Genomic DNA, 19,951 nt, shown 5'->3' with positions numbered 1-19,951 from the left:
CTGGAGTAGCACCTCCAAGGAGAGCCAGCTCCCAACCTGCTATCACTTTATTCAGGCTGGGAGGAATCAGGGGCCCACATGGCCTTGCTCGCTTGCTGCCCACCCCACCCTATGCACATCCAGACTGGAAGAGTGACAGGCTCAGGATGGCCTAAATGAGTCACCATCTCAGACCTTGTGCCCCAACTGACAGCCCCACCATGACAGCAATCCATACAGTTATTCCCCGGGGGTTGGGGGGAGATGTGCTTGCAAGGATGGTGCACAGGCCAAAAACAGCAGAGGTCAGCTGAACTTGACAACAGAACTGAGAGCTGGGATGCTCAGGTGGGATGCTGGGAGGAGTGAGAGAGGTAACAGGGTTGTGAAGTAAACACAAGCAATTAAGCCAGCTTTAACCTCCCATGGGAGGAGGAGGGTGGGAAATAAAGCAATGTAGTCTCATGAGTTCCACTGAGGGTCCGATGCCTCTTCACCTCTAAGCCTAAACACCCCTGACATGCTTCAAATAAGAGCTTCCAGGTGGTGACTTCTCCTCCTTCTGATCCCATCCCAGTTGGATACACCATGAACGACCTCATCTTTGAGTGGCAGGAGCAGGGGGCTGTGCAGGTGGCAGACGGACTAACTCTACCCCAGTTTATCCTGAAAGAGGAGAAGGACTTGAGATACTGCACCAAGCATTACAACACAGGTAGGCGCAAGGGGCCACCCTCCTGGGGTCCCATCCTGCTGCAGCCAGGGCGAGAGGTCACTGCAAACCTTCGTGCCATCACCATTTCAGTGGGTCTTATGAGGCACCCACGGTGGATCTAATTCTGCATTTATTACCCAGGGGTTAAGGGAACGTCTCTTGAAACCAAAAGTATTTCCCACCATTTCCTCCTGAAGTCCTGGGGCAAGTAACTTGAGCTTGGACCATGGCTCATGACAAGGGGAACTGGGAGACACAGTCTTTCTTCCAGGTAGCAGTGTGCTCAGCTCAGGGTAGAACCTAAGGCAGAAGGGAGAGCTGGCAGTGGGAGGACATCTAGCAGTGTCACAGAGCGGCTGGCACTTCTCAGAGGGCAAGAGCAGATGATGTTCCCACTAGATCTCAGGAGGGAGCTTCGAGCCAGCACTGAGGATTAGTAAGCAGTGAAGTTGGAAAGGGTCCCCTAGAGTGTGAGCTATGAGGGGAGAAGGGAAAAGCCCACTCTCTATCTCAGCTCTCTACCTCCCATGCCTAGCCCAGGCTTTGCTAGAAGAATGAACACAGGAATGAACTGGGGCAGGACCAAGACTGGCTTCGCCTGCCGTGTTTCAGGCAGGGAAGGAGCTTATGGAACACTGCGGACAAAAGGCAGCCAGTCAGTATGCCAGCTGCGTGTGGGGGGCAGGGGGGCTGCTGTCTGAACGCAGCCCAGTGAAGTGGAGGCACATGACAGGCTGTGACAGGGGCCAAGGAGAGGAGGAGGTGAGGGCGAGGAGTTGAGGGAAACCACTGTGCGTTCTGATGCAAGTGGAAGGCCCAGAAGAGCAGGCAGCCTGGGTTCTGCTCTGTTTAGGACAGGTGTCCCTTTCCAGTGACCTCGGAGATAGATATCCTAGAAACTTCAAAACTACTCTCTTCATCCCTGGGAAGCTGAGACTCAGAGAGAGAGCAGACCAGTCATCCCTCAGTCTTCAAAGGAACTGGGTTCCAGGCCCCCCAAATTACCAATATCCGGGGATGCTCAAGGCCATGGTCAGCCCTCCTCACTGGAGGATGCAGGGCCCATGGGTCCAGAGAGCCAGTGAGTCCCCAGGTATCAAATAATCACAGCCGGCTCTCATACACCACAGCGTTTTTCTCATTCATTATCTCAATGGCCCTTCATTACCCACATTTAAGTAAGAGCTGAGTTCCGGGCTAGTTCTGTGGATTCAATGAGAAAAGACTGGCAAGGCCCTGACCACATGGAAGGTGCAGTCCAGGGAACTGTACAAAAATCCCCTGGCAACTGTGTGTCAGTGGACTGGAGCCAAGACCCCACCAGGGGACAGCCTGGCCCAGCTCAAGGGACACACAGACTGGGAGATGCGTTGTCCACAGCCTGGTGCAGAAGACAGAGAAAGAGAAAGAGAGGTCGACTTGCCTACTCAGTGTACTACACCTTAAAGGATCCAATGCTCATGTGAACAGAGCTGAAGGGACATGGGGAAAAAAGAAGCGCCCTGCCTGGGGGAGATGTCACCATTAAACAGGAGAGGCAGGATTCCTTGGCGGGTTGTGGGGTGGAAGAAGGGCATTCCGGGCAGAGGGATTATCAGGCTCAAAAACTCAGAAGTGTGAAAGTACAGAGGATATTCAAGGCAAGGGCTGGAGTGTAGGGGTCATGGGTGAGGTGAAGAAAAGGGAAGTGGAGTGGAAACAGGCTGCACTGTGAAGGGCAGACCACAGAGGCTGACCTTCTCCCTGTAGGTATCAAATAATCACATGATGAGGCTGATGGCGAATGACATTCTGAGCACTAATGGTTTGTGAGGGCTGTGCTAAGTTCTTTACTCATTTTACCATCTCATTTGCCATCACAGTAAACATGAGTAGCCATGTGAGGTTGGTGTCATTATTATTTACTATCATCGTCATCATCCCCGATTTACCACAGATGAGGAAACTGAGGCACAGAAAGATTCAAACGCTCACCCAAGGACACGGCTAGTGTGAGGCTGGACCAGGATTCCAGCCAAGACTGTTCTGACCTCAGAACCTTGTTCCTATCCACTAGGCCACTTTGCCTTCCCACTCTAATTTCCTGCAGGCAAATTCACCTGCATCGAAGCCCGGTTCCACCTGGAGCGACAGATGGGCTACTACCTGATCCAGATGTACATCCCCAGCCTGCTCATTGTCATCCTCTCGTGGATCTCCTTCTGGATCAACATGGATGCTGCCCCCGCCCGTGTGGGCCTGGGCATCACCACTGTGCTCACCATGACCACCCAGAGCTCCGGCTCTCGAGCATCCCTGCCCAAGGTAAGTCCCACCGCCCAAGAGCACAGAACACCCGGACAGACATGGAGGACACACATCTCCCTTTCCCGCCTGAGATCAGGCCTGCACAAGGAATTAGGCATTATTTCTTGATCCTCTAAACTCAGCAGGATCCAGCATTCAGATCCACAGAAACCCTTCCTCCAGAACATTTCCTGTATAGAACATCATGTTCTGTAGAGTTGCCAGATAACCACATTTTGTTCCATTCTCTACCAACACTAGACACATATTCTGCTTCATCTGCTATTAACACTCAACTCCACTTCCTCCAGCCGCTTCACAGCAGCGCTAAGGACAACATTCCACTCCTTTCACCATCAATGGCACTTTGTGTCTGGGGTCTTCAAGACCACACCATATACAAAGATTCAAAGGACTCAGAGACTCAACAAATTGTTGAACTCACAGCTAAGATTCCTTAGAGTGATTAGGATACACATTATCCTTAATCCATAGATTAAGGATACACAGCTAGTTGATAAGAGAAAAAGACACAGGCAGAGTCTAGAGGGATCCGTGTGCAAGCTTCCTCACTCTCTCCATCCCATGAGGGACCACACAGAGCTCACTCTCACCCCAGCAACAAAAATACAGCTATATGTGTGACAAGTTTCCACCCAGAGAAAGAGAGAAATTGTTCTGAGATTTAAGATTCAATATCAAAGGTTTTTATTAGGTGCTGGTTACACAAGTACCCTCTGCCCACCACATCCCCAAATTCCAGACTCCAAAGAGGAAAGCAGGTGTTAGGCTTAAACCACACTGTTTATACCAGTGGTCAAAACATGGACGGGCATGCTTATCAATTAGGGAAAGTGGGAAGATGCCCAAAATCCAAGTTCTAGATGTCAACCAAGGGCCACCCTGGCCAGCAGGTCCTTCGTAAGACAGCAGTCTGGTGCCTGCTCTGTTATACTCTTTTCTGCAGTACCTCAGTCTGATTCTGACATTTCTAATGTTAAACACCACCTTCTGTCACATTCACTATTAACTCTTGAACCATGTTCTGCTCTGTTCACTATTAACACTCAGCACATTTCACTCCACACACTGCTAATGCCAGATACACATTCTGCTCCATGCACTCCGTGCTAGACCCAGCATTCTGTTCCATTCTTCTCACACCAGACGCAGCATCCCACTGCATTGGTACCAACGCCAGACGCTAATCCTCCTCCAGTCAATTTGACGATGAAAGCAGCACTGTTCCTTTCACCGTTAACACTAGACCTCACATTCTGTTTAATTCACATTTAACACTAGACGGAATGTTCTGCTTCATTTACTATTAATGCCAGACACCACGCGGTCCTCCATTCACCCACACTTGAGGTAACAACACGGCTCCATTCACTATGAGCGCGTGATGCCTCAATCGGCTTTACTCTCCTGTATCGAGTGCTAGGCGCTGTTTTCCACTGCGTTCGCCACAGTCGTTGGAACCACTTTCCACATTCCTCAACACCAGGTCCAACATGTGTGTGTTAAGTTGCTCAGTCATGTCCATCTCTTTGTGACCCCATGGACTGTAGCCTCCAGGCTTCTCTGTCCATGGGATTCTCCAGAGAAGAATACTGGAGTGGATTGCCATTCCCTTTTCCAGAGGATCTTCCAGAACCAGGTCTGGTCTCCTGCACTGAAGGCAGATTCTTTACCATTTGAGCTACAGGGAAGACCCAACATGGTGCTCTGCCATTAATGCCAGACACCAACCATACTCTGCCCCCTTCAGCCTTATGCTAAATGCAACATTCTGCACCATGGGCAATGAATACGGCACTTCACGTTCTGTTCTGGTGCAGAAAAGTTGGAAGAATAAGCAACGAATACCTATTAGCCTTCACCTCAACTCCAGTTATCATTTTCCACATTGTCTTTATCTTTCTCTCTAGGTAAGCAGGTAGATAGATGCAATTTTTACTGAAGCATTTGAAGGTTACAGACAGCATGACAATTCACCTCTAAATAAGGACAATGATCACATGATATTATCACAGCTAAAAAATTAACATTAATACAATAATATCACTGAATTAGAAATAATTCCATAATTTCACCAAAATTTAGAGAACCTTTACGTTTTCTCAATGGTCCAAAAACTGTCATCAGTGGACATGGTGAGGGATCCAATCAAAGATCCAATAAACATACACATTGCATACGGTTTACTCTTTTAATCTAGAAGAGTCTCCCCACTGTTTTCTTTCATGACACTGACTATTCCATTAACTTTTAATGTGAGACATGACATTCTACTTCAATTGTCATCTATGCTAGACACCACTCTCTCCTCTATCCATCCTCACAAGAAAACTCAACAATGTGCCCCTTGTACCATTAAGGCTAGACTTTGCATTCTGCTACATTTACTATAAAAGCTTGAAACCAAACTCTCTGTTTACGGTTACCAGCTGACAGCACATTCTGCTCTGTTCATTTGCAACAGCAGGAGGAATATCTTGCTTTCTGTTCCTTATGTTAGGCTCAACATGCTGCTCCTCGCTCTATGAATAGTCTACGCCACAGTCCCCTTCACTTATAATTGACTCTAGACTCAACATTCTGTTCCACCCATTGTTAACACTGGCCTTGAGAGTGGGCTCCATTTGCTAATAACACTCAACCTGACAGTCTTGCCTCTTTCAAAGCATAAAATTCAGTGGCATTTAGTATATTTACAAAGTTGTGTACCCTCGGCAGTGTCTAATTCCAGAACATTTTCATCACCCCACAGAGAATCCCCATCTTCATCAACAGCCACTCCTTGTTCTCTCTGAATTTGCCTATCCTAGATGTCTCACTTAAGAGGAATCACACAATATGTGCACTTTTATGACTGGCTTCTTTCATTTAGCATAATATTTTCAAGGTTTACATATGTTGTAGAATGTATCGCTACTTCATTTCTTTTTATGGCTGTATAATATTCTGTTGCATGTATAGATCACAATTCGTTTACCTATTTATTAGTTGATGGGCATTTGGGTTATTTCCATGATTGCCTGTTTTAAATAATGCTGCTGTGAACAAGCATTTCCTGTGTATAAGTTTTTGTGTGGACATATATTTTCAACTTTTAAATATATATTATTATATTGTACATTATAGTCATTATATTAATATATACTATATATTATATATAAGTTATAGGTATATTATATACTCAACTTTTCTAGGAATGCCAAATTATTTTCCAAAGTGGCTATACCACTTTATAATACTGCCAAGGTTCCACTTTCTCCACATCCTCATTAATGTTTGTTATTCTACCTCTTTGATTATAAATATCTCAATAGATGTGAAGTGCTACCTCATCATAGTTTTGATTTGAATTTTCCTAATAACTAATAATGTTTAGCATCTTTTCATGTGTTTATTGACCATTTTTATATCTTCTATGGAGAATCAATTCAAATCTTTTACCCTTTTTTTAATTGGGGCATTTCTCTTTATTGTTGTAATAGTTCTTTGTGTATTATCGATTTTAAACTCTTAAGAACATGATTTGCACATACTTCTCCCATTCTACAGGTTTTCACTTGATTGAAAATGTTCCTTATGCACAAAAGTTTGTAACTTTAAGGAAATTAATTTAAATTTTCTATTGTTGTTTGTACTTTTCGTATCATTCTTAAGAAACTAGTGCCTAATCCAAGATCATAAAGATTTACACGTACATTTTTTCTAAGAATTTCATGCACTGTGCTTAGCCGCTCAGTCCATGTCCAACTCTTTGCAACCCCATGGACTGTAGTCTGCTAGGAAGCTCCTCTGTCCATGGAATTCTCCAGGCAAGAATACTGGAGTGGGATGCCATGCCCTCCTCCAGGGGAATCTTCCCAACCCAGGAATCGAACCCAGGTCTCCCACATTGCAGGCAGATTCTTTACCATCTGAGAGTTACATAGGTTAGCTCTAAATATAGGGTTTCAATCTATTTTGTTTATTTTTGCATATGAAATGAGGGAGGGATATCATTCTTTTGTTTGTGGATATCCAGTTATCCCAGCACTGTTTGTTAAAAAGATTATTCTTTCCATCCATTGAATTCATATCCTTCTCAAAAGTCAATTGGCCATAGGCTTTGACTAAGTAAATCCCAAAATATGGATTACTTCTGGACTCTCAATTCTATCCCATTGATATACACACACACACACACACACACACACACACAAATTTATCTTATGTCAGCATCACACTCTTGAGTATCATAGCTTTATAGTAAGTTTAGAAGTTGAAGAGTGTGAGTCCTCCACCTTTGTTCTTTTTAAAGATTGTTTTGCCCATTCTGGCTCCTTAGCATTTCCATATGAACACGAACATAAATTTTAAGATCAGCTTGTCAATTTCTGCAGCAACAATAAAAACAAATTTTAATTTTAAATGTATTGAGTCTGTACAGGAACTTGGGGAGTATTGACATCTTAACAATATTAGGTCTTCCAATCCATGAACACAGAATATCTTCCCACTTATTTAGATCATCTTTAATTTCATCCCACTGCTTTCTAGACCCCGTGGTTTCTAACGAGAAATCAGCTGTTAATCTTACTGAGTATACCTTGTACATGATGAATTATTTCTCTTTCTGCTCTTAAGATTCTTTTTTTTTTTTTTTTGGCTTTAGACAGTTTGATTATGGTGTGTCTAGGTGTGGAACTCTTTGCGTTTATCTTACTTGGGGTACATTTAGCTTCTTTGATGAGTACATTAGTGTTTTTCATCAAATTTGGGGAAATATCGGCCATTATTTGTTCAGATATTCTTTCTGCCTTTTTCTGTCTCTTCTTCAGAAATACCCATCAAACACAGGTTAGTCCACTTGATGATTCCCCCACACGTTTCTGAGGCTCTGTTCATTGTTCTTCATTCTGTTCCTGGGACAGGATAACCTCAAGTTCACTGATTCTTTCTTCTGTCCACTCAGACATGTTCTTAATTCTCTCCAGTGAAAGTTTCAGTTCAATTATTTTACTTTTTAACTCTAGAATTTCTATTTAGTTCTTTTTCGTAGCTTTTCATGCTCTACTTAGACTTTGTTCCCACACTTTTCTTTAGCTGGGTAGCTAAGGTTTTTTTGGTTCTTTGAACATATTAAAAATATAACTGATTTAAAGTCTTTGTGTATTAAGTCCAATATCTGGGCACAACTATTTTTGACTGTGTTTTCTCCTTTGTATGGGCCTGACTTAATAAATCCAGGCTTCTATAACAAAGTACCATAAGCTGGGTGGCTTATAAATAGCGTAAGTTTGCCTCACAGTTCTGGAGGCTGGAAATCTGAGACCAGGGGGCCAGGGTAGTCTGGTTCTGGTGAGGATTGTCTTCCAGTTACAAACTGCTGACTTACTGTTGTATCCTCACAGGGCAGAAAGACAGCAAGCTAGCTCTCTGGACTCTTTCTATAAAGGCACTACTCCCATTCATGAAGGCTCCACTCTCGTGACCTAATTACTTCCCAGTGATGTCATCTCCAAATACCATCATATTGGGATGAGATTTCAACATACGACTTTTGGGAGGACATAAACATTCCATACATTGCATTCACCATACTTTATTATTTTTTGTATATCTTAAATATTTTTGATAAAAATTATACATTTACATGGAGAAAGCAATGGCAACCCACTCCAGTACTCTTGCCTGGAAAATCCCATGGACAGAGGAGCCTGGTGGGCTGCTGTCTATGCGGTCGCACAGAGTCGGACACGACTGAAGCGACTTAGCAGCAACAGCATACATTTACATAATATAATGTGGCATATCACTGAGCCAAGCAGTTTAAAACTTTGCTGTAGCCTTTACTTTCTGCTTATTCAGAGTTGACAGCTAAGAGCCTTGTCAAGTCACCCCGGACATGCACATAGGCCTAAAAATGCACATTGGTTCCCAGGAATATCTCATAGCTTTATGGACAACTCATTCCCCAAGTTTTCCTTTTATTCTTTTTGATCAACCAATTGTTTGCCTCAACTGTTACCAACGGCCTGAGGCTGATGTAATGTTCAACACTTGCCAATGATTGTTTTCAACAAATGCCCTCAAGGAAAAAGCTGCTCTCTTTGGGACAGCTCCAAGTCAGGTCAAATAAAGACAGTCTTGTGAGTGGTCTCTTTCCGAGAACCATAAGACAGGTCAAATAACAATTCCCTGAGAACACAGCTTTAAAGAAGCTCCTACTCCCTTCTGCCCCATCCAGTGGCTGTCAGGATACTGGTGTTCACTGTGCCTGCAGGCTGTTGCTTTACAAGACTAGCACAGAGCCACACACAAGGCGATGGGAACAGGGCAACTTAAAACATCACAAAGGAAATAAAAACATACATCCACAGAAAAACCTAAGTTCACAGCAGCATTATTCCTAATAAGAGCCAAAAGGTAGAAGCAATCCAGATGTCCTTAACTGATGAATGGATCAATGATATGTGTTATACCCAGAGTACTATTATTTGGCCATAAAAAATAAAATACTGACATATGCTATGATATAGATGAATATTGAAAACATTATGCTAAGTGAAAGGCCACATATTGTATGATTCCATTCACATAAAACGTCCATGATTGGAGGAAGAGAATTGGGGGAATAAGGAAATGATAGATAAAAGATAGTAGGTTCCTTTTGGAGGTGATGAAAATGTTCTAAAATTGACTATGATGATGACTGTATATAATTGTGAAGATATAAAATCATTTATTTCTATACTGTAAATGTGTATGATACATGAATCATATCTCAATAAAGCTGGGTTATTTCTAATGCCATGAAGCCTGCTGTTCTTCCTAGGATTCAACTGATTTTCCCAAATAAATGTTTACAGGATTGCTGTTAGACTTTAATTCATTAACAGAGTTTGGAGAAAAGCTGGTTCTGACCATTTTTTATAGAGTCCTCACTGCTTTTTTGCAGGGGGAGAGTTTTTGAAGATCTTGCTCTGCCATTCTCACTGATATCCTCCACTTACTTTTGCCATTAGGTAACAATTCTCCTATCACCTTCAGTCTGAACACCACATTCTATTCCATCAATGACAGAATGATGGGCACACCATCCCCCTTCTCTTTAGGGCTCTTCTAGGCACCGTGTTCTTTTTTCTCAATATTCTGTACAGTCTTCTTGATTAATTTCTCATCTGTTTCCTTCAGTAACCTCCCTCCTAATATTCCAGCTGAGAGGAAACAACAGAAGATGATGGGGAAGGGGGTTTCTAAGGAGCAGAAAACATTCCTCCACACTCAATATTTCACTCTGTTCTCTCCTCATCTGTGTTCTTCCCCCCACCTCTGCCCCAGGTATCGTATGTGAAGGCCATCGACATTTGGATGGCCGTGTGCCTGCTCTTCGTGTTCTCAGCCCTGCTTGAGTACGCCGCCGTCAACTTTGTGTCTCGGCAGCACAAAGAGCTGCTCCGATTCAGGAGGAAGCGAAGACATCACAAGGTAGGCCTTTGGCTCAATGCTGGTGGTAAACAGAAGCGTTCTGGGCAACCTTGTCTTATGATACTTGTTTTCCTGTATCATTCTTCTCAGTGGATAAAGCATGCTTAAAATACGGATCAAAGTTCCACAAGTCCTAGTTTCTCCTCCCATAAATAAAGCCCTGATTGGGTTTATGGGCACTCATTCTTCTAACACTAATAACACTAATTATCAGGTTACACTTGAAGACAGAATTGATGGAGCAAACACTGATGGGGCCAAGATAGCAACTAGCTATAAACCCAAAGCATGGAGGGCTGCATGATGTTTGCTGGTGTTTTCTATGAGCGGGCTGCACTGTTTCAATGGGCCTGATTCCAGAAGCGATTGGTATCACAGAACATGAGATCTTAGAGTAGAATGTCCAGTTTCCGGGCCTTTGTTTCCTACCTTCAAGAAGAGGCATGCTGCACGGTCTTCCCCTGGAGTGAATTCTCTTTCCTTATGAGAGACAGAATAAAGAAATGCTTTGAAATTAAATATTAAAGTAGGCATTTAAAATATGCAAATAATACCAAATTTATCTTGTCATTGATGCTGCTGCTTCTAAGTCGCTTCTGTCGTGTCCAACTCTGTGCGACCCCATAGACAGCAGCCCACCAGGCTCCTCTGTCCCTGGGATTCTCCAGGCAAGAACACTGGAGTGGGTTGCCATTTCCTTCTCCGTATCTTGTCATTAGGGTTATGAAAAGAAAATAGTACATTACTGTATACTTGAAAAGTTTGAGTCCTAATGAAGAAAGGCATTTAAAAAACAAAAGGAAAAGAAATACTTGGCAGGGACTTCCTTGGCAGTCCAGTGGCCAAGACTCCATACTTCTATTGCAGGGGGCTGGGGTTCAATACCCAGTCAGGGAACTAAGATCCCATATGCGTAAGATTCTGCAAGCCATGTGGTGAAGCAAAAAACAAAACAAACAAACCTGGCAGCCCGCCTCTGAAAAGTCACCAGCCTCTGTTAACTCTGTGGGAGCAAAGTGGCTCCATACCTAAGTCTGTAACCACTCCCCCAGGAGACCTTTCTCCTAGGGATCAGAGGACTTGCTTTTCTCTCCAGTCTCATCTTCACGTCACTTTCCCCCTTGCTCTCTGAGCACCATCCACACTGGCTTTTTTCATAGTTCCTCAAACACACACACAGGACTTCAGGTGTCTTGTTCTCTCCACCCAGGCTGCTCTTCCAGTAGACTGGTTGCTCTTCTAGTGCACTTTGCTTGGTATGAACCTACTCATTTTCCCAGTTCTCAGCTATGGCACCTTTCCCTGACACCCTAGTCAAGGTGCAGGCCCTGTATTGAGGTGCTGATGCCAGGCTGTTAAGTGTGATCATGCAGGTTGTATCCAAGGGCCCCCAGCCAAGGAAGCTCTCTTCTCTTAGGTCCTGCCCTGGCGTGGACTGTATCAGCCAGAGGAAGTGATCCCAATTCAGACACCCAGAGCAGGGGAGTACCGCTAGTCTGATATGCACAAAGACACTTTAGTGTCAGCCAAGACGATACTCAGTTTCTTTCCTTCTAGACACGAGTTATAATTACAATTCAATCAGGAGTTTGTTTCATGCACACCACCCACTGAATGGTAAGTTCCATCAGGTCAGAGACCACATCTACTCTAGCTCAGTACTACTGATACAGCCCTGGTGTTTACCACAAGGCCTGATAGATAGTGAACATGGAATAGGAATTTGCTGCACAAATGCACAAAGGGATTAAAAAAAAAACAACACTAATGGAATAAAAAAAGGAGACCCTGCAGACGGAGAGGCTGCCTGGGAGCTTTTCCAGCTATAGATGAGGGCAACCAAGAACTCAAACACTGGCCACACCACACACCTAGGCCCTATCTACCTTAGACTGACCTACTGAAAGCAGCTGTCTACCCAGCCACAAGAATTGGGACAAAGGACTCTGCCTCTTGAGTTCTCTTTGCTATGTGATTTTCAGCTAGCCTCTTCTAGGGACCAGCATCCACATCTGTAAAATGGGCACAATGGGGGACTGGTGAAAGATGAAATCAGATCCCATTTAAGTTATATTCCTGCCACACATGTACCAGGAATTAAAACGATCCAAAGGCACACATTTCCCTCAGTATGTTTCTTAAACATCAGCAATCTGATTCAATTAACTTCTAGCAGATTACCGCAGGCGGCAGGCAGACGTTCCGAGACAGAGGCTGTCCACGAGAGTTAGGATAAAAGCTGCACTGGAAGAGGGAAGCAAACATCTTGGGTGCAGCTGGCCAGACAGGACTTCTTGAAAGATCCTGGTTTTAGTCTTTCCATTACTGTCCATCAGATACCTAGCCTCCGATTCTTAACACAATCTAAGCAAGGAACTGACCAAACACAACTGTCTCTGAGATTTACTTCTATTTTCCCTTTTCCCCGACCAGGGGCTAGCAGCTTTATGCATTTCCCTCTGCAAAAAGAATGTCAATAATTTATCACAGAGATGCTTACATGGGAAGACTATGTCCAAAATACTTGACTGGTACCAGGTCACTAGACTGTGCCCTGCATAGCTCCAGCAGGCATTCTGTGCATGGACTAAAATATAAATGGAGCCCCTTGCAGATACGTAACGTTGTGGGACCTATAGTGTTTGCAAAGGTTGCCTCCACCCTTGCCAAATGCCTACCAGTTTTACGTATTCGAGGAAAACAAAAGCTTTGTCTCTGGCCAGGTAAAATGTGAATAAGGCCACTGTGCAGATTTGATCAGATTCCTCTGCTGGGTCCCTTCCTCATTCTCTCACAGCATGTTGGTTCTGGAAGAGCTCTCAGAGAGGGTCCCATCCAGTCCTCCCGTGCAGATGAGGACAAAGAGGAGGGGAAAGTGACCAGGATCTTGGAGGCACTGATGGGAAACACACAGAGGCCTTCCAAGACCCACGGCTGATCTCAGAAAACACTGACCACACACCACCAGCTGCTTATCTGTTCATCAGCGTCTCCATCCTGAAGCAGATAAAAATATCCCTGCATTTATTAGATCTTAAGTAGGAATGAAGATTTACCCCAAGGCAGAGGCCAAAAACTAGTAGCTAGAAGGTCAGATTTGCCATGCAAATATCTTTAAGTTCACCAGCAGTATCTTAAAAATCTGGAATGAAGTGCCAGCATTCAATGAAGTGCCAGTGATTACACTTCCAGCTTCACTCAAAACATCACAGCCTCTGGTCCCTCTGGATTCACATCCCACATGGTATAGGCTCACTGCAAATGCCTTTAGGTAAGGAACGCAGTCCACGGCCCCAGTTCCCTTCATCACTGTCTCTCCTGCCTGGCCCCTGGTGTGCATCGGAATTAGTGTGACCTTGTGCCCACAGGCTCTGAACTTTGCACAGATGTCAGAAACTGAAGGCGCAGAATCGGGCTCACCATAAAAAACAGCTTCCTTTGGAATAAGGCCCTGTGGATGTGGCTTGCAGGCTGGCCGTACATTAGCTTGGACTGCAGAAACCTCCCTTTAGCAGAAAGTTTGCAGAGGGGGTTTTAAGCCCCAGATGGTGAGTGAAGAGGAACTAGCCACATGTCCGAGTTTCTCTGAGCCCATGATCTTGGCCGGGCTCCTCGACTCCCACCACCCTCCCATGTTACCTCATTTGCTGGGCAGAAACCATCTGGTCCTCGAACTCCCCAGCCAGCCTCATTAGTCAGATTATTAAGAAACCTCTGTGAGCCCGACTGGGCAGGCACACTACCAACCTCCCTGGCTTCGATCGGATTTCCCGTTCCAGTCCCGCGCAGCTCCAGATACAGTTGGGCATTCGTTGGCTGCCATCTGCTGGCTCGAATAGGAATAGCAGGCTTTGTCCAGTCATCTCTAGGGAATTTCCTTTCTCCTGGATACAATGTAAAATTGATCACCTTCTAACCAGATGAGGCCTCCACACATCCATCCCCTCCCCTCTCATGTTTAACTGATGAAGAAGGCAGAAAATAATTTGCCCAAAGCAATACAGAAAGTTAATTTTGAGTCTCCGCCTGCATAACTAGAGCCCAGCGAAAAAACATTTTCAAGCACACCCTCCTCTCACCCGCACCCGCCCCACCCCCCCCCACCCCCCACCCCCCCGTATTGCTACAGTGAGCGATAAACGAGATTGTCAGACCCAGCCCCGCTCCCAAGCACAGGGTCCAGTCACTTGGCCAGCTTCCCCCAGTCCTCTCCTCAGTGCTGGCACTAGCCCTCTACTGTTGTCCTTCCCACAGAAAAATACTGGTTGAGCACCCATCTGCCAGGTACTGGAGCCCACCTTCTTACCCTCACTTCCTGCAATGAGGGTGTTGGACCAGATTCACTGGTTTGTGAAAGATGTCTTGAGCATTCATATGTCAAATCCTCCAGGTGCTAGGAATACAACACCATTTTAATTTAAATTAATTTTTTTTAAAAAAAGGAAGCTGGGACAGACTGGATATGCAAGTAAACCATTTGGTCAACAAACATTTGCAGAGTTTTGAGCTCCTTCTCAGGAAATATATTCATATGTCTAGTGTTGAAGGTGCAGTAAGCATGATGTGCTTTGCCTTCGCCTTCATAGAGCTTACACTCTAATGAGAGAGACAGACGTTAATCAAGGAAAACAACGCGATAAGAGATTTAAAATAAAAAAGGAAAAGCCAAGAATCCTGATGTATGGATCACACATCAGGGACATTAAGCCTAACCTCAGGCTCAGGGAAGGCATCTGAGTAGAAATTAGTTCAGAAAAGAAGGGGCTGGAAGCAGGGGCGGGGTTGGGAGAGACAGACTCAGCAGAGAGAACCACCTGAGCAGAGTGCAAGAGGAGTGTGGCACTTCCCAATAGATGGAAACACCACAGGGCACAGAAAGTCAAATGGAGCATCCACAGATGGGCAATCCAGGTCATCATGTAAAGCTTTTAATTATCCTCAAGTCAGTGGCAGCCTATTAAGAAAGTTTTAAGCAAAGGATGATGGATAAGATCCATGTCATAACAACCCAGAGGGGTGGCAGGGCTGGGGGAGATGGGAGGCCGAAGGGAAACGGGGCTGGAGGTCATCACAAGCCCAGATGAAGGCCCAGGCTGGGGTGGCACAGGCGGAGCTGGACAGACACCAGGGCCCCCAGACTGCCCTGCACAGGAACAAGCAGAAGACAGAGCAGCTGCCCACAAAGCGCTCACTCTCAAGTCAGCAGTGTGAGCCGATAAAGCCCCCCAGAGCCACACACTGAATCAGCAGCTCAGCGAGACTCTGAGGACCACGTCAGAGCTCACAAGGAAGGACCACAAAGTCACATGTGATATGAGCAGGCAAGAGTGCTCCCTTCCCCTCCCTGGATCCCCTCGATCCAGATGAGGAGAGGGGGAAGTGAAGCGGGTCAGGCAGCAGGCGCTTGGGTAGTGAGCATGCAGCCAGGTGGTGGGAACGCACGAGGGATGGCTGAGAACGTGCAACGCAACAGGCAGGTGTGCAGAGCACAGGCAGGGGAGGCGGGGAGCCTGGAAAGGTAAGTTGGAGCCAAATGATGAAGGGCTTGAGAAACTCCAGATGAAAATCTTGATAAAAATCCAGAGCCTGTCTGAGGTCACACCTGTGCCACGGATACAGGAACATGGAGGTAAGAGGCAGCTGTGGTCCCTGGGCTTGCAGCCCTTGCTCGCTCCTGATCCATTCACTCCCTCCCCAAACCCACACACAGAAGCCTGGGGGATGGGGTAGGGGAGAGGGCAAGGAGGCAACAGAGGCAAAGCAGGGGATCTTTCCAAATTGTCCTCTGGGTTTCTAACAAAACGGCATTCAGAGTATCTGCTCAGCTACAACTTCTGATGATCGAAAAGCATCTTAAAGGAGTGGGGTGAATCTTATCCCCACTTAAAGAAAAAAATTAAATTTAAAACCCTGAGAGTCACAGGAGGAAGTGACTCTGAGGAAGAGTCTTCTGAGGAAGTGACCTGCCCAAGGTCATACAGCCACAGGTGACTGAGCCAAGGTCATTGCACAGGTCTCAGACTCCACACCACACACCTATCCCCTGGTTTGCATCTGTTTCGGCATTTGATGGCGCCCCTCTATAAGGCATAACTCCCCAGCCAGCCACAGAGCCTTCAGGGGCCTAGAGTGGTGCCATCTGGGAGGCAGGGCGAGCCAGATGGGCACGGCCTGGCCCCCAGGGGAGTGCCTGCAGGGAGGGTGCCCAGCCCCTGTCTTATTTTAAGTAGAGCCCCATGTTGAATCTGTTCCAGGAGGATGAGGCTGGAGAGGGCCGCTTCAACTTCTCGGCCTACGGCATGGGCCCAGCCTGCCTTCAGGCCAAGGACGGCATCTCTGTCAAGGGCGCCAACAACAGCAACACGACCAACCCCCCTCCGGCACCATCCAAGTCCCCGGAGGAGATGCGAAAACTCTTCATCCAGCGGGCCAAGAAGATCGACAAAATCTCCCGCATCGGCTTCCCCATGGCCTTCCTCATCTTCAACATGTTCTACTGGATCATCTACAAAATCGTCCGCAGGGAGGACGTCCACAACCAGTGACGGGTCTGGGCTGGGGGTCGCTGGGAGTGGGCAGAGTGGGAGGGGCACAGGAATCTGAGGGCCGGAGGAGGAGGAAGAGGGGAAGCGAGGTGCGTGTGCGCCATCTCTCAAATGCGGCGATGCATGGCTCAGAATGTGGCACTATCTATTCAACCTTGGGTAGGGGTGGCAGGGGGAGGGAGGGGTTTTTCTAATATGGGAACTGAGAGGCGGGGAGGAAGGGGAGGGTTCGGGGTGGGCGCAGCGGTGGGGAGTGGTAAAAACCACTTTCAAAAATTTGAGTCCGTGGGCTGTGCAGTTTTCCTTTTGGAAGGAGAATACAGTCTGCCCCAGAGCAGCAGCAAAGCCATGTAATATATATGATATATATTCATGCTTAATATTAATGCAAAACCACAAGAACAAAAGACTTGTTTCTTAACCTATCAGCCTAGTAACTGCTTAAATTTTTAAAAGTCACAGAAGTGATGGACAATTTTTCCCAGAGTGGAAAACAGTCACAAATCAGCTTGCTCTGGTGTGTCCCACATCACACCCCTCCCAGCGCCATCCCTGTCTTCAAACTGGCCCAGGTGGACTCATGCCAAAAAGCCATTTCGCCTCTGCTTCAAGGGGGCCGTGCGGCCCAGGCACGGGTGGTGGAAATGGGGGAAGGTGGAGAGAGGAGAAGGGGAGTGACTAAAGAGATGGGACGATGCAGAGGACCGAGGATGGAGAGTCATCTTCACCCCTCCAGGCTGGGGACCTCTCTCTCTGCTGCTCCTCTCTAGGCCCTCTCATTTCTGTGCTTCTCCACCCACCCCACCTACCATCCACCGCCCAGAAATGGCCCCCATGGTTTTTCTCATCATATTGCTAATATGCAATCTTTTTTATGGTTAAAAAAAAAAGTAATAATCTCAAGAAATAATATGCAGATAGACTGAGTATAAACAGATGCACTTTTTCAGATGTCTATTTTTTTGGAGAGTGTCTGTCTTTGGAATTGCAAGGAGGGGTATGTTTGGGAAGGTGGGGTTGCAGGATGAAACAGATGTATTATATTGTGGCTCTACGGAGTGGAGTTTTACGAGGTAAAAGGGCAGTCGTAGGCTGCTGCCGCTTAGATACATGGATACGGGTGGAAAGAAACAGTGATGTTTATAAAGTCTGTTCATTATATTCTGACATTTCATATACCACAAAGAACATGGGGAGCTTGGCAGGGGGGAAAGAGCCCATTATATTTTTGTAAATCTTTTTTTGTTTTTCTTTTTGGTGCTTTGTTTAGCTTTAACATTTAGGAAAGTTAGACAAATTCTCTTTCCTTCTAACTCTGAAGTGCCAGAACTATCCCAAGATAGCTAGGGTACTCCGGGGGAAAAGAAGAGGGACTAGGCAGTGGACCGCAGGAGTGGGGGAGCCTGCTCCAGGACACGGATGTGGACAGGTAGGAGGTCTGCAAGGCGGGCCATGGGATCAGAAGGGAGCTGTGTCTGGCAGCTGGCACACCACTGCACCGGGGGCGACAGCACTATTACTTGCGGCATCCTCCCTGCTATGGCCTACAACCAGGATACTGGGATTGCATTTCTTTCTTTGCACTTTTGTGGATCAGAGTGGTAGGCAGTTGACAATCAGTCTGTACTGTGACTTCGGGTTCACTTGGGTCTTTGGAGCATCCCTAACTTAGGGCAGGACAGAAGTGAGACACTGGGAACCTAACCCCACCCTAAAGCACCTTCCCCAGGGGAAATGTCTCCCATTCCCCATGGTGCAATAGCTAATTCCCACAGAGGCCCAAAGAAGTGGGTCAAGATAAGGACCCAGAAGTGATTCAGGTCAAGAAAATGCACTATGCAGCCAAAAAAGGATTTGGCTTTGTGGCTTTAACGAAAAAGTTGTTTGCAACCAAGTTCCAAGGTCAATAAATCATTGCCTTCCTTTCTTTTGGCCTGTGTAGAGCAGAAAATGAAGCTGTATTCTAGCTTTGCAGGGTGTGGGATGGATCCTGGAATCACTTTTTCTAAGAAGCACTGAGGGATGGGAGCCAAGTGAGTAGGAGTTTGAGTAGGAAATGAGAGTAAGACTGCTCATTTCCCTACCATTACCAGGTGTCTGGGAGAAGGCAATGGCACCCCACTCCAGTACTCTTGCCTGGAAAATCCCATGGATGGAGGAGCCTGGTGGGCTACAGTCCATGGAGTCGCTAGGAGTCGGACATGACTGAAGCGACTTAGCAGCAACAGGTGTCTGAGGAGGTGAAAGTTAAATAGAGGGATGTGAACAATCACTACCAATTAAAAACTAGAATATCAGATGTTGGACTGCTATTAGCACCTTTCATGAGCACTACATTCACTTTATTTAAGGGAGGCGGTGGGGAAAAACTTAATTTCCAAGTGGTACATGGGTCTCTGGAGAGGCCATCGGTCCCTTTCACTAACACTTTATTCACTTTCTTTAAGGGGAAATCATTTTAAATTAAAAAAAAAACACTAAAGAACCCCTTCTCTCTACTTGACTCATTATTAGACTAAATTCAGCATGTCTGAAGTCTAGGTGAATCAGGCAAAGGCACTAGGCCACTATCAGCAACTAAGACAGCACCAGTCACTCCAAGACATTCTGCTTCTGCTCGAACAGCAGAATCACACTGGTCTCCTTACATGAGGAGGTGTCCAGAATCTCTTTGAGACGTGGAAATCACTGGGCCATCTGCCCAACCTCTGCTGGATCCTTGAACTTCTGACACAATAGTGAATTTGTGTGCCCGCTGGGTGCTGCCAGGTCTAGCTGACAGTATCCACCAGACAACAGAATTATTTCAAACACAGAGGAGACGAAATCTTTTCTCAGGCTATTCTAAACATGGTATCCCTCACAGAAAATAAATGTGAGGTGATGCACGATAGCAATGAAAACAAGAATGCGAATTTTAGGCTTGCCACTAATATGCTTG

General features: G+C 45.9%; 1 protein-coding gene across 4 annotated transcripts in view; it reads left to right on the top strand.

Annotated features, from left to right (window-relative positions):
• The window catches only part of GLRA1 (glycine receptor alpha 1), an 89,759-nt gene extending 71,420 nt beyond the window's left edge, over positions 1-18,339 (top strand). For 3 of the 4 annotated variants that reach the window (XM_086412536.1, XM_086412534.1, XM_086412532.1), the window contains 4 exons: positions 557-694; positions 2,784-2,998; positions 10,319-10,465; positions 16,720-18,339. In XM_086412536.1, the coding sequence (XP_086268662.1) occupies positions 557-694; positions 2,784-2,998; positions 10,319-10,465; positions 16,720-17,010 (791 nt within the window). In that variant the 3' untranslated portion in view covers positions 17,011-18,339. Of the gene's footprint in view, positions 1-556; positions 695-2,783; positions 2,999-8,388; positions 10,297-10,318; positions 10,466-16,719 lie in introns of those variants that run through there. The other variant, XM_086412535.1, reaches the window with a different exon arrangement.
• The last annotated feature ends 1,612 nt before the right edge of the window (positions 18,340-19,951 follow it).

The sequence above is a fragment of the Bos grunniens genome, chromosome 7, assembly GCF_055505025.1.
Source record: "Bos grunniens cultivar Pamir isolate PY7600 chromosome 7, Bosgru_T2T1.0, whole genome shotgun sequence".
In the NCBI taxonomy this organism is placed as follows: Eukaryota; Metazoa; Chordata; class Mammalia; order Artiodactyla; family Bovidae; genus Bos; species Bos grunniens.
Note: the sequence above shows the minus strand (reverse complement) of the source record. Positions and strands in the feature narration are given on the sequence as shown.